General features: G+C 37.2%; 1 protein-coding gene, 1 long non-coding RNA gene and 1 other non-coding gene across 3 annotated transcripts in view; 2 read left to right on the top strand and 1 right to left on the bottom strand.

Annotated features, from left to right (window-relative positions):
• Positions 1-5,027: 5,027 nt before the first annotated feature.
• Positions 5,028-7,680, top strand: LOC101973985 (uncharacterized). The gene is made up of 4 exons (XR_257744.5): positions 5,028-5,176; positions 6,808-6,926; positions 7,175-7,233; positions 7,565-7,680. It is a non-coding gene; the product is annotated as an uncharacterized LOC101973985 (long non-coding RNA).
• On the top strand, positions 7,001-7,084 carry LOC120883825 (small nucleolar RNA SNORD87). Its single transcript, XR_005726015.1, has one exon. It is a non-coding gene; the product is annotated as a small nucleolar RNA SNORD87 (small nucleolar RNA).
• A 549-nt stretch (positions 7,681-8,229) lies between the features above and the next one.
• Mcmdc2 (minichromosome maintenance domain containing 2) overlaps positions 8,230-15,093 on the bottom strand; it is a 39,137-nt gene continuing 32,273 nt past the window's right edge. Inside the window, exon 14 of the mRNA XM_078017116.1 lies at positions 8,230-10,188. Within this exon, the coding sequence (XP_077873242.1) occupies positions 10,022-10,188 (167 nt within the window). The 3' untranslated portion in view covers positions 8,230-10,021. The remainder of the gene's footprint in view (positions 10,189-15,093) is intronic.

Genomic DNA, 15,093 nt, shown 5'->3' with positions numbered 1-15,093 from the left:
ATATATATAGATTTGTACCAGAAATTGAACCCAGGGGCACTTAACCACTGACCCACATCTCCAGCCCATTTTTTTATTTTATTTTTTTTAGAGACAGAGTCTCACTGAGTTGCTTAGGGCCTTACTAAATTTCTGAGGCTGATTTTGGACTCACAATCCTCCTGCCTCAGCCTCCCAAGTTACTGGGATTACAGGCAAGCACCACGGCACTGGCTCCCATCTTTGTCATTTTTAAGTGTGCAATTCAGTGGCATTAAGTACATTCACAGTGTTGTATAATCACCACCACTACCCATTTTCAGAACTTCATCATTCCAAACAGAAACTCATTAAACAATAATTCCTTGCCTCCTATTTTTCCCAGATCCTGGCAACCACCATTCTCATGTAAGTGGAACATATTTGTCCTTTTGAGTTGGGCTTACTTCACTCAACATAATGTCTTTAAGTTTCATTTCTGTAGCATATATCAGAATTTCCATTTTGTGGGGGACAATATTGGGGAAGGAACCTAAGGCCTCGTGTATACTAGGCAAGCACTCTGCCACTGAACCAATATCCCAGCCCTCTTTCTTTTTGGGGGGTGGGGGACTGAGAATTGAACCCAGGGGCACTTAACCACTGAGTCACATTTGCAGCCCATTTTTATTTTTAATTTTGTGGGACAGGATCTTGCTAAATTGCTTAGGCCTAAGCATAAATTACTGAGGCTGGCTTTGAACCTGGGATATTCCTGCCTCAGCCTCCTGAGCCACTGGGATTATAAGCATGGGCTACCACACATAATCTCTTTCCTTTTTAAAGCTAAATATAGTCCATATTTTTTAATTTATTCATTCATCTATGGACACTTGGGTTATTTGTACTTTTTGGCTGTTGTGAATAATTCTACTATGAACATTGGTATACAAGTATCTGTTTGAGTCCCTAGTATCAATTCTTTTGGGTATACACCCAGAAGCAGAATTGCTAGATCATATAGTAATTCTATATTTAACTTGTGTGTGTGTGTGTGTGTGTGTGTGTGTGTGTGTGTGTGTGTGTTGTTGGAGATCGAATCCAGGGCCTTCTGCATGAGAGAGGCAAGCATTCTACCAACTGAGCTATATCCCAGTCCTTATGTTTAACTTTTTGAGGAACCTCTGTACTGTATTCTATGTGGCTACATCATTTTATATTCTCTAAGCAATGCACAAGTTTTCCAATTTCTCCACATCCTTGTCATTGCTTATTATTTTCTATTTGTTTTATAATGGCCAACCTGATGGTTCTGAAGTGGTAGGTCATTATAGTTTTTTTCACTTTTTAATATTTTTTAGTTATACATGGACACAATACCTTTATTTGGTTTATTTATTTTTATGTGGTACTGAGGATTGAAACCCAGCCTCACATGTGGGAGGCAAGCACTCTGCCACTGAGTCACAACCCCAGCCCAGTCATTGCAGTTTTGATTCACTAATGGTTAGTATTGTTAAAAATCTTTATCATATCCTTATTAGCCATGTACACATATTCTTTGGAGAAATAGCTATTCATATCCTTTGTCCATTGTCTATTTTTGAATCAGGTTATCTTTTTTGAATCAGGTATTTTTATTGTTGAATTATAATCGTTCTTTGTATGTTTTTAATATTATCCTTTATCCGATATGTGTTTCTCAAGTATTTTCTCCCATTCTTTGAACTATCTTTTCATTCTCTTGATAGTGTCCTTTGATGCACATGCACAAGTTTTCACATAGGTGAAGTCCAGTTTACTTCTTTTTCCTTTTGTTGCCTGTGCTTTCAGTGTTATATCTAAGAAATTCCCAAATCCAATATGGTGAAGTTCGTCCTTATATTTCTTCTATATTTTTATACTTATAGCTCTTACATTAGAGTTTTGATCCATTTGAATTAATATTTGTACATGATCCAACCTCTTCTGTTTTTGTTGTTGTTGTTGTTGTTATTGTTGTTGTTTTTTAATGTGGATATCCAGTTTTCCCAGAATCATCTGTTGAAAAATCTATCCTTTCACTAATGAATGGTCTTACTCTGGTCAAAAATTAATTGGCACAAGTGAATTTTTAAAATATATAATGGGAAGTTATTGGCATTCCTAATCAAGGTTATTACACAACTCTGAGTCTTTGAAAACAAATGTCCCCTTTTGAAAATGATAGACTGAAAGAGAAAGTTAATTCTAAATCCCCAAATCCTTTATTATTAAGGGCAAAGCTCACGAGTGAACATTAAGTTTTACATAAGAGAAAACTTGAAATATGAACTCAATGAACAGAAGAAAACTTAAGGAGGGGGCTGGGGTATAGCCCAGGTGGTAGAGTGCTTGCCTCTTGTGTATAGTGCTCTGGGTTCAATCCCCAGGATCACAAAAAAAAGAAAAACCAAGGAAGTTCCCAACAGAGAGGAAGAAAAAACACAAAGTCTAGATTCAAATGCTAGATTTGAGAGGGAAGGGAAAGAGGGGGTTCAAGGAGAGATGGATGGAAATAGAATGGAAGATGGAGCAAATAGTTTACCACATGAAACTAGGATTTTCATTACATTTTATGAATGTATACTCATGTCACCAGCCTCTGGACCTTTTGGTGGTTAAACACACACACACACACACACACACACACACATACAATTTTGAATCTGTTCTGTCTACCTGCTGAATTAACCAACCTTATAATACCTCTAGATTTCTTATAATGTGGAATGTAATCTTCATTTTTATTTTTTATACTAGAGATTGAACTCAGGATTGCTTTACCACTGAACTATATTCCAGCCCCTTTTACTTCTTATTTTGAGAGAAGGTCTCGCTAAGTTGCTGGCCTTGACATTGCAATTCTCTTGCCTCAGCCCCTGGAGTTGCTGGGATTATAGATGTGCACCACTATACCCAGCCATACTCTTCATTTTAAAAAATACTCACTTTGAGGGGCTGGGGTTATAGCTACCAAGTCTGGTAGAGCGCTTGCCTTGTATAGGAGGCACACGGCTCAATCCCCACCACCACATAAAAATAAATAAAGATACCATGTCCATCTCTAAAAAAAATCTTTAAAAAAATTCACTCTGAGTATTTTATCACAGTTGAAAGAGACATTTATTTAATGCCATTATTAATCAATTAAAATAACTGACCTAAAATGAAAACCTGAAAATGAGCAGTTGTGCAGTTTAAAAATGCCTAAATTTTAGTCATGGTATTTAACTGTATTCAGTCTAAAGAAAGAATATATTAAGTCATTAAAGTGTGACCCCTTCCATATCTATCCACCCAGCTCAATTAACTCTTGGCAATAGGGACTAAAGAATGTCCTTTGAGCACCTGCAGGTTAAGAGGCAACAGAAGAAAGCTGTTAGCAACACAGAAACAAACGCCAACAGAATTGTGACAGAGGAAGGACATGTTTTTTTGTCTCCCGTTCTTTCGTACATGACTCAGGAGTCAGTACGAAGAATTTATCTAAATTGTTGCCTTCGAATCTATGGGCTCAGCATCCAAAATCACCCCTTTCTAATTTCTTACCAGAGCAGCCCACATAATTGCAGGAAAACACCTGTTGCAAAATTAGGTTGTTGAAGCAACATTGAGCCAGGTCCAACAAATCTGTGAGGTAAGCTGAAGCCCACTCCCACTACTTGACAGAAGAAACAATTTGGCATTGGGGACCCAAAACAACGATTTCTAAACTCCTGCAAACCACTCAGAAACAAAACAAAACAAAAACACTATATAGAGAGGTATCCTCACAATTTGTATTGCTAAATTTGGATTTTCATACTATAAATTGCTTTGAAATGAATTTATACTTTGTACTGGATTATGTACTAATTTCTTAGACTTCCTATTTTTAAAGGAGATATGACCTTTTACTGATTTAACTGCTCAATTTTTTGCTTTTATATGTGCTCTTTCAGGCAACAAGATCACAAACCTTTCTTTTCAAGGGTAAGCCTAGAGCTTTGCAGCCGGGACTTAACAATGATTAAGAGAAATAAGTGTAATAAAACATGAAAAGCAGTTGCAAATTATGAACAACATAGGTAGTTGCTTACTGAACATTTAAAAAAAAAACTCCATTATTATGAAAGGTTAATAAAATAGGTATTTGTCACTCTGTTTTTCTATATGCTTAACAAAACATTGTTGAAATCTTAGTAACTGTTTGCTAATCTTGTTCCCAGAATGAGCTGTCCCCAACTGCCAAACTACAAAATGTAACTTCTCTCCCTGCCCTCTCCAAGGAAAGTATATAAGCTCTGCTTAAGCTGTTCTCAGGGCTCTATCTCTCTTTGCTATAGTGAGCTCTGAGCCCCAGCATGCTGGTCTCCAAATAAACCCTCCCTTCTGCTGTTGCATAAGACAGTCTCTTGTGGTCTCTTCCTCCCACGTTTCGCCAGACCCTTACAATTACCAATAAAAACAGTAATAATTGTAGCTACTATTATAGAGAAAATATATTACAGCTTCTCCTTTTTCTGGTAACTTATTTTCCCTGTGTGTAAAAGCAATCCCAGAATGCTTACTCTAAATGGGGCTATCCGAGACCATCAATTTTGTTTTGTTTTGGGTACGGAGATTGAGCCCAGGGGCACTTAATCACTGAGTCGCATCCCCAGCCCTTTTAAAATGAGCCCTTTTAAAATGTTTCATTTAGAGAACAGGGTCTCGCTGAATTGCTAAGGCTGGCTTTGAATTGTTTTGAAGGCGTGCGCCACCACCCCCAGCAACACCAATTTTTTAAATATTGAAATATATGAGGGTATAGAACATAGGTACTATGAACAGGAGACCCTTCTTTTTTAGAGCATTATTATAAATTTGTAACTTCATCATTTGCATATTCAATATAATAGCCCTAACTAAGGTATTCATGGGCCTTAAAGGCCTCTAGGGAAGTTACAAAATCCTCCAATAAAAGCTTACACAGCTGAACACCTGCAGAGACACCCAGATTGCATGACTGCACAAGCACTGCCTCCCCTACTCTCACTACAGCCCCACGGAGGGGCGGGGCCCAGAGCCGGAAGGGGCGGGACCAGGATTGGTCCCTAAGAGCTGTGCGGTTTCGCAGCTCTTCCTTTTCCGCGCAGCCGCGGAGAATGTGAGGTGTGCTTTCGCCATGGTGGCCGGTGGTGAAGGAACCTGTGGGCCCGGTGCCCGGTTCTTCGAGGTGAGAGTCCTCGGGATCTTAGTCTCTCTTCTCTTCCGTACCAAGTTCCTCCGCCCTGTGGGTGCCGGCCGCGTCGGTGCTTTACCCTAGAGCACCGAGCATTCTGCGGCCGCGGGCTGGGCGCAGGAGGTAACGCTCCTCCCTGTGGACGTGGCCTGGAGAGTCCCCTTCATGCGGTTCGCGTAGTTGCGTTTTATAAGTAACTACCTGCGGGCCTTAATTGATCTTATTCCACAGTAAACACCGGTTTCGAAGGGTCTTCTGTGACAGGGGAGAGCTGAGGAAGGAACGTCCTGCGGCTTCGTAACCCCCCACTCCCCCACCCCCGCACCTTCGCCCGAATCCCCTTAGTCACCAGCAAAGCTCGACTTTGGAGGTTTCAGGCTCCCTTGAGTGGGCGGTTTCATTTTCTCTAAGGGGGCATTTTATAAAGATTATTTTCTTTTAAATGCTAAAGACACTTAACCGTACAAAATCGAGGGGTTTGGAAAAAGTAGTAAGCGCCGCTTAACCACTGATCTCAACGTATTTGTAGAATTCTGGCATTTGTTCATGAATCGCCCTTGTAAATATAAAAGGCTTTGAAGCTGGATAACAGAACGTGGAAGTATGGAAGGCCTTTGGGCCAAAAATGCCTACTGTACACATAGATCTTGTGTTTACATGGAAATGTGTGTTTCTGGACATTACACAGAAGATTCCAGTCTACAGCTGGGAGATTAGGAAAAAACATGTTACCTCTTTAAAAAGCTAAATATTCATAAACATATCCCACTAGTTGCTGTTTGCTTCCTGCCTTCCACCCACAGGTACTCACCATCTGGAATTTTGTGAGTCTGGGGTGTTTTATTGTTTGAGGGAGTGATGAAGATTGCAATTTCGTTAATAACATGCATTTGTAGATCTTCGCTAAGTTTTAAAAATGCATGTAGTTACCTACTCTTTGTAAATTAAACAATTTTTCATTTTGGAACTATTCTTTACCAAGTTTATATTGTTTTCCTCATATTGATTGTGTGAAACAAAGACTTGAAATTGATAAATTGTTTTGCAAGTTCCAGTTTTACATGTCTTCATAAATCATTTCCAGTAGCTGTCTGGTTCAGTGATTTATCCTCTTGGGGTGCTGTAGGACATGATTTGTGACTCTGGCCACTGAAAGTGCACTAAGTAGTCACTAAGTGACTACTTAGTGCACTTTCAGTCAACTTGCCAACATAGGTATCCTTGCCCTAAAACTACTAGATTTGCCGTTGTAATGTTTTTAGATGAAGGTCTGCACACTTTTTCTGTACATCTAACCTTTACCCTTGCTCATAGTTCATCCTGTCAAGCTTTGAGACAGAAAAGCAATGGCTTTGATACTCACAAGAGTCCATCCTGTCTTAAAATCAATACTACTGCCACAGTTATTAAAAAACAGTTTCTGCAGATTTTCCTGCCCTTGCTAATAACTCAACATTTCTAGCTTGTAAAGAATCTGATTTATGGAATTATGACTTGAGAGCTAGTTTGTAAAATATGATTGTGTTTATGCTTCTGACAAGAATGAAATTCTCATTGGACTCTCACCACACATAAGGTGCCAAATAGAAGTATGAGAATTCACAATTGAATATTTTTGTTTCTAGGTACAACATCTAGTGGCATGAAGATGTATGAAGATGGTTGGAATAAATGCTCTTCAAAACTTGTCATAGAAGATGACTGATTGAGTAGGACCACATTTGACATGTAACACGGTACCATAGTGTGTGCTTTTCTTTTTCTTTGTGATAGTCTAAATCAAAATGTGTAATATATTCTTGACAGATCGATTTAACTGCTGGCACAGTGATGACAAATTTTTGCCGTTTACCCAGCTGAGGGTTTTCTTTGAAGAAATAATTTTAAGACTGAGGTGCCAGTAATATATATTGATTATGTGAATTACTGAAATATTAAACTGTTTTCATTGAAATGAGTGAAATGTTCTTTCTCTTTCTCTTTTGCATATAGGCAGCTGTCAATGCTCCAGTCCTTTTGATGTAGTGTTTAAAAATACATCCTTGCCTCAAGTAAGTGTGACTTCTCAATCACCACATCCTTTTTTCTTCTTATTCTCTTTTTTTTTTTTTTTTTTTTTGTGGTGCTGGGGATTGAACCCAGGGTTTTGTGCATGCAAGCTCTACCAACTGAGCTAAATCCCGCCTCAAGCACCACATATTTTGATGGCTCAGAAGCATTTGAACTCCAAAAGACTGGGACCAGTTTCTTTTTAAGTTGCCTTTGCATATCTGGGGTGTTTTCCTTTTCTCAGCATTAATTTTTTTTTTTTTTGAGGATATTGAGCTTGAGTTTCTGAATTTGGGTAAAAGTGATTTTCACTGCTGTTTTCTTATTTTCCAGAGGTGTGGCATGCAACATTGTGAAAGGAAAAAAAAAAGAATTTATGAAGAAAACAAATAGAAACAAACTATGAAATTTTTATTTGATATTAATAAACAATAAATTATGTGGTAAAATACATGTGTGGCAATTTTTAATTGCTCTTGGCAATATTGTTTTCTTTTTAAATAGTTTTTTTCTCCTAGTCATTCATCAGTTCTGTTTTTTAATACTTTGATATAGTTCTTGTTAATTAAGTAGCTCATCCTTGGATAGTGACTGTCACTGTAGGCAGCTGGGAAGATAGTAATGGCTATGATGCCTGAAAAATGGCTGATTGGAATCTTCTAAATTCCTTTAGTGCTAAATAGCAATTAAAGCTGTCTTTTATAAGTTAAAAATTGCTTTTTTTCCCTATAAGCTGAGTCTGTTGTATTGATCTAAGGTAACAGTATGGCTTTGCCTCACCCCACAGAGCCAGAAAAGTGAAATATAGTACATGAAAAGGCACAAAACAAGGCTCTTAGTTAGCAACAGTATTATATATTTTGTTGAAAACTAGCTTTACCTACTGAAAACATTGTATATTGCTGGCACTGGTTGGTATTCAATCATAGTGAATGGCCTTCCTATAGTGTGTTAGGGAGCCCTCCAGCTGTATGGTTAAGTAAGCTCTGGATTGTGAGATTTTGGATTTAGTGTTGTTTTTTTTTTTTTTTCCAATTTGTTGTAGTTGTAGATGGACAGCATGCCCTTATCTATCTATTTATTTTAATGAAGTGCTTAGGTTCGAACCAATGCCTCACCTGTGCTAGGCAAACGCTCTGCCAGTGAGCCACAACCCCAGCCCTGGATTGTCAGTTTCGAAGAATCAGATCTTGGTTAATAAGGTGGCTCTTGGTGTGTTCATTCTTCATTCTTTGAGTAGAAATAATTTTTCTTAGGGGGTGGGTATTGGGGATTGAACTCTGGGGCACTTGGCCACAGAACCACATCCCCAGCCCTATTTTGTATTTAGAGACAAGGGTCTCACTGAGTTCCTTAGCACCTCACTTTTGCTAAAGCTGGCTTTGAACTTTCAATCCTGCCTCAACCTCCTGAGCTGCTTGGAAGTGTGCACCCAGCAAGTAGAAGTAATTATAACTGAAAAGGATTGGAGGATTTTATTGTCCTTACTTATTCAGAGCAAAATGAGTAGCAGTTACTGAAGTTGAGGGCCAGCCCGGGTGACAAGGAGACCTTGTCCCAAAAACCAAAATGGTCAAAGAATGTAACTCTCAATGCCAGGCTGCTGACAAACAGGAGGATTATGTCTTCTGGTATTTGAGGTCAGCCTAGACAGAGTGAGACATGCCCTCACTTCAACAATATATAAAAATGAAGAATGGGTTTGCATATTGGTTTCATTGCATTAGGGAACCTTAAAGTTAGAGGCAAACTTGTTCTCTGGTTACATTTTTTTTTATCACAGTTGTTTATATATAGAAATTTCAAAGGCTTTTCTGACTCCAAATTTAGGGCTTCTAAAACAATGTTCATGTAATGCATATGTGTATAAGCTGAAAATGCCTTAATTAAAAAATTTTTTTTAGTTGTTGATGGACCTTTATGTGTGGTACTGAGATTCAAACCCAGTGCCTTATGCATGCTAGGCAAGCGCCCTACCACTGAGCTACAACCCCAGCCCTGAAAAGGCCTTAAATTTGAAGCTTCAGGTTATACAAATTAGTTAATCAATTCGCCAGGTTCACAAGTATAAGGGAAAAAAATGGCTTAAAAATTTGTAGGGGGCGCTGGGATTGTGGCTCAGTGGTAGAGCGCTTGCCCTGTACATGTGGGGCACTGGGTTCGATCCTCAGCACCACATAAAAATAAATAAAGATATTTTATGCAACTACAACTAAAAATATTTTAAGAAATAAAAATTACAAGCAAATAATATTTTTAAAAAAATGTGTAGGGGGCTGGGGGTTGTGGTTCAGTGGTAGAGTGCTCACCCAGCACGTGCGAGGCCCTGGGTTAGATCCTCAGCACCACATAAAAATAAATAAAGGTATTGTGTCCAACTACAACTAAAAAAATATTTTTAAAAAATTTTGTAAATAAGGTTATTGCCATCTTATGACAAATAGAGTGAATTCCAGGTTAACCATTTTTCACATTGTTAGGTTCTTTTTTTTTTTTTTTTATCACGTACACTGGGCTAACCAGAAACTTAGGATTCTCTTTGGTGACTTCATCATCTTAATCATCCACATTTCTCTCCTAAAATTTGAAATTTTGGTAATTTGTTTTAGAAGTTTGGATTAGTGTATATCCCAGTAGCAGTTGATTTTTGTGGAGACCATGGTTTGTTTTTTAAATGGCATTCTGATGTACTCCTCTATACAGTACTATCTGAAGCATTACTTTAAAGTTACTCGAATATACTCTCCCATTGCTGAAGTTGAAATCAAAAGGAAATTTTTCTCAAATTGCTTATTCATCGTTAGTGAAAACAGCTGTTCCAGGTCCATATGTGGCAATAAACTGTTGGAGCTGTTTCTGGCACTGAGTCAGATAGAGATCCCTTTGTTGTAAGTACTCTTCATTGTACAGTTCAAAGGGAAATACTGCATTTGGAGCAACACAAAATACAGTGGCCCCTAAATGAAGAAGGAAATATAGTATAAATGAGAAATATTCCTTAAAATGCTAAATAATAACAATTCATTTTCAACTGAAATGATGAAAGTTTTTAATACATTTTTTAGATGTTGATGAACTGTAATTTTATTCATTTATTTATATGCAGTGCTCAGAATCAAACCCAGTGCCTCTCACGTTCTAGGCAAGCACTTTAATCATTGAAATCTTGTTTTTTTGAATACCAATATGATGCACTGGAGAATAAACAGAAGCCCCAAATCTACAAACCTACCTGATTATCCATTTTCTTTTCAAATTGAACAAGTGACCTGTATTGAGTCTAGTTCCTTAATGTGCTCTGGATCTGACTGATCCCTCTCCTATTTTTTAAAGATTTAATTCCTTCAATTTCATCCTACCCCCAACATCCTTTTTTTTTTTTTTTAATTTTTTTTTTCTATTTTGGTACCAGAGTTGAACTCAGGGGTGCTTAGCCACTGAGTCATCCCCAACCCTCTCCCCCTTTAAAAAAATTTTTTGAGACACAGTCTTACTAGGTTGCTTACAGTCTCACTAAATTGCTAAAGTTGGTTTTGAATTTGAGATTCTGCCTCAGCCTCCCAAGCTGCTGGAATTATAGGTGTACACCATCATGCATGGATGGGGTCTTGCTATGTTGTTCAGCATGGTCTTATACTATGGGTGTGTACCACCAAGCCTCGCATTGCCATCTTTGTAGTATTACTGCATATCATATAATTTAATACCTTATGTATTAAAAAGATAATAATCCCTTTTCAGACCCCACATTCTTCTTCAGTTAATGCTCAGTTTCTTTGCTTGTCTTCATAGTCAGCATCTCAAAGTTGCTTACAGCTCTCTAAATAGTTTTGATCATGGCCACCCACCAACCTCTGGATTATCAAATCTTAATAGGCTATGATACAATTGGCCAATCTGTTCCCTTTGGAAGCCCTCTTTTGGCTTCTGTAACACACTTCATTTTCTTCCTACATTCTAGCTACTGGTTCTATCTTTGTTCACCTTCGTCGACCCCATTTCTGAATATTGGAATTCACTTTAGTCCCTCTAAGGTGATTTCATCCACTTCTTGGCTTTGAATACCATCTCTATGCTGATGGTTGCTAAATTATATTTCTAGGTTAGAACTGTCCTAAGTTCCAGTTTGTGTATTGATTTCTCTGTAGAATATCACAAAATTACTATAATTTGATTTTTCTCCCAATCTCTTTTATTCCCAGTCTTGGTACCTGGTTGCTCAAGGCAGAAATTTAGGAATTTTCCTTAATTCCTCCCTTTCCCTCTCTCTACTCCTGCACCCAAGTCTAGCTGTAGTTCATGAGCAAAACCTATTGTTTTTTTGTATCCAAAATGTATCTCTAACCCAATACTTTCCATTTCTACTGCTTCCACCTAATCAAAGCTCCTATTATCAATTACCTGGACTATGACAATTTCCTAACATCTTTTTCCACCCTTTACCCTCTCCAATCCATTCTTTAGATCCAATATAGACAATGATACTTATATATAATTGATCATATTAGGTTTCTGTTTCCTGTTATACTTGGAATAGAAACCCAATTTTCTACCACAAGTGTGTGAGGCTTTACAGTAACTAGTCCTAGCCTGGCCCTCTTTCATTTTCTTGAAAAGTACCTACACAATATGGTTTCCTTCTATCTGGATTTCTCATCCTTCAAGTTAAATAACTATTACCTCCTTAAAGATGTCACCCTAAAATCCAGTCAAAATCAGTCCCTTTTATTTATTTTATTTTATTTTTTTTTTAGAGAGAATTTTAATATATATATATATATTTTTTTTTAGTTTTCGGCGGACACAACATCTTTTGTTTGTATGTGGTGCTGAGGATCGAACCCGGGCTGCACGCATGCCAGGCAAGCGCGCTACCGCTTGAGCCACATCCCCAGCCCCTCCCTTTTATCATTTTTTTTTTAATTTTTAGTTGTAGATGGACACAATATCTCTGTTTTTTTGTTTGTTTATTTTTATGTCATGCTGAGGATTGAACCCAGTGCCTCATACTTGCTAGGTGAGTGCTCTACCACTGAGCCACAACCCCAGTCCACCTTTTATTATTCTTGCTTATAACAGCCTGTATATTTTCCTCATAACATCTACCTCAATTTGTATTATATATTAGTATATTTACATTTTTTATAAATTTTTTTGTAATTGTAGATGGACAGTATGCCTTTATTTTGTTTATTTTTTAATGCAGTGCTGAGGATCAAACTCAGTGCCTCACACGTGCTAGGCAAGAACTCTGCCACTGAGCTACAGCCCCAATCCCAGTATATTAACTTTTTAATATCTGTTCTCTCACTAGGCTGTAGACTACAACTGAGTATAGACTGTCTATTTTTTCACCACTGTATATCAGGGACCTATTACCTAGTTGTCAATCAAATATTTGTTGAGGGGCAAGGGTTGTGGCTCAGTGGTAGAGCTCTTGCCTAGCATGTGTGAGGTACTGGGTTCTATCCTCGGCACCACATAAAAATAAACAAATAAAAAAATAAAAGTATTGTGTCCATCTAAAAATATTTTATACAGCTAGAAAAAATATTTAAAAAAAATTGTTGCCAGGCACGGTGGCTCATGCCTGTAATCCCAGCATGGGAGGCTGACACAGGAGAAGTGCAAGTTCAAAGCCAGCTGAGGCAACAGTGAGGCACTAAGTAATTCAGTGAGACCCTGTCTCTAAATAAAATACAAAATAGGGCTGGTGATGTGGTTCAGTGGTCAAGTACCCCTGAGTTCAATCTTTGGTACAAAAAACAACAACAAAAATTGGTTGATGTACTGATTGCACAAAATAATTATGAATATTGAATTCATATAATGATAATTACAAAGCATAACAGCACATAATATACAATTTTAATATATCAATCCTTAAATTTATCATTTATCTCAAAATACCATCATAGTTTTACTTTATAGTATACAAATAATGTAAAAAGAGGAAATTAATAAGGTAAGATACACTAGGAACACACGAGGAAACCCAAGTGTGCTTTGTATAAAGACTGCCTATTCTCATTCTACCTAAGAAAATCATCCCTTGGAATCATTTTCCTCTGTGTTTAAAGTAATATTTAATAATCTCTTAACATTAAGATTTAAAATTATATATCCAACTGAAAGTCATAATGAAAACAAAAATAAAATTTTTTTTCACATAGTTTTGATTCCTTCAAATGCTTTTTTTTTTCTTAATTTTTTAGTTGTCAATAGACCTAAGATTTTACTTATATGCGGAGCTAAGAATGAAACCCAGTGCCTCACACATGCTAGGCAAGTGGTCTACCACTGAGCCACCAATCCAGCCCCTTCATGGAAGTCTGGGTTTTTAAAAAATATTTTATTTTAGTTGTAGTTGGACACAATATCTATTTTATTTTTATGTGGTGCTGAGGATTGAACCCAGGGCCTCACGTGTGCTAGACGAGCACTCTACTGCTGAGTTATAACTCCAGCTCCTTCATGGAAGTCTTGACAAAATAGTCACAAAGTAAAATATTTTGTCATTCTACTACAGGAATTCTTAATATTATAAAATCATAGTTATTCAAACCTTAGTTTTTAAGTGTTTTTTTTTTTTTTTCCTTCCAAGAACTGAGGATTAAACCCAGGGTCTTGCACATGTTAGGCAAACACTCTACCACTGAGGTACATTTTCAGCCCTTTCAACCATCGTTTTTAAATTCACAGACTTACTTTTTTGTTTTGATTGTTTTCTTTTTGTATCAGGGATTGAACCCAGGGGCACTCAACCACTAAGCCAAATCTCCAGCCCTTTTTATATTTTATTTTGAGACAGGGTCTTGCTAAATTGCTTCGGGCCTCATGAACTCAAAATCCTCCTGTCTCATCCTTCTAAGCTGCTAGCATTTCCGGTATGCACCACCATACTTTTGTTTTATCACTGAAACTCAGATGTGACGTAACAGTTGATGGCAAAGTTTGCAGCATTTTTTCCCTTAATGATAGATAAAATAATGTTTCTTGGATTGATGAAATATTATCTTAAATAGAGATTAAAAGAAGAATGTAAAGATAAAGCAAATTAAAAATATTTACATATCCTTCCTATTATTTAGTATTGGTTGGGAACCAGTTTTTCTATCTTTTGGTTAATAAAACCAAATTCAGAATGACAGTCTTTCTGGCAGTCATGAATCTCTGAGGCACACTTAATAAAACTTAAAATCTCTTCCTAGAAAGGGGCACACATACCCAAATTTGTATATAACTTAAGGATCAGCAAGGCTCTAGGATTCCAAGCATCCATGGATCCCAGGTAAAGAATATTTGATTTAGGAGCTGGGATTGTGTCTCAGTGGTAGAGTACTTGCCTAGCATGTGTGAGGCACTGGGTTCCATTCTGAGTACCGCATATGAATACAGGAACAAAATAAAGGCCCATCAATGTCTAAAAAAATATTTTTAAAAAAGAATTTTGATTTAGACAATTATAGAACAGGTTGTAACATTTTAATGGATCTTTGGAATTAATTTGGAAATTAATGCAATATAAATATAATGTAAAGTAAATTTATGTTTGTTTATTTATTTTGGTATCAGGAATTGTATCCAGGGGTACTTAACCACTGAACTATATCCCCAGCCCTTCCTGTTTTTTATTTTGATATGGACCTTGCTAAGTTGCTGAGGCTGGTCTTGAACTTGATTGAAATCTTCCTGTCTCAGCCTCCTGAGTTGCTGGGATTATAGGACTTTCCACCATGCCCAGCTATTTAAAGCAAATTTGAACACTAAACATCCACAGCAAAGCTACTACTATTAATACTTTCAAGTCCCAGGACTGGAACAAAAATCTGGTTTGAAGCATTATATCTCTCATCACTATT

The sequence above is a fragment of the Ictidomys tridecemlineatus genome, chromosome 7 (assembly GCF_052094955.1).
Source record: "Ictidomys tridecemlineatus isolate mIctTri1 chromosome 7, mIctTri1.hap1, whole genome shotgun sequence".
Classification (NCBI taxonomy): Eukaryota; Metazoa; Chordata; class Mammalia; order Rodentia; family Sciuridae; genus Ictidomys; species Ictidomys tridecemlineatus.
The sequence above is the reverse complement of the archived record's forward strand: the minus strand, read 5'-3'. Positions and strand labels throughout refer to the sequence as shown.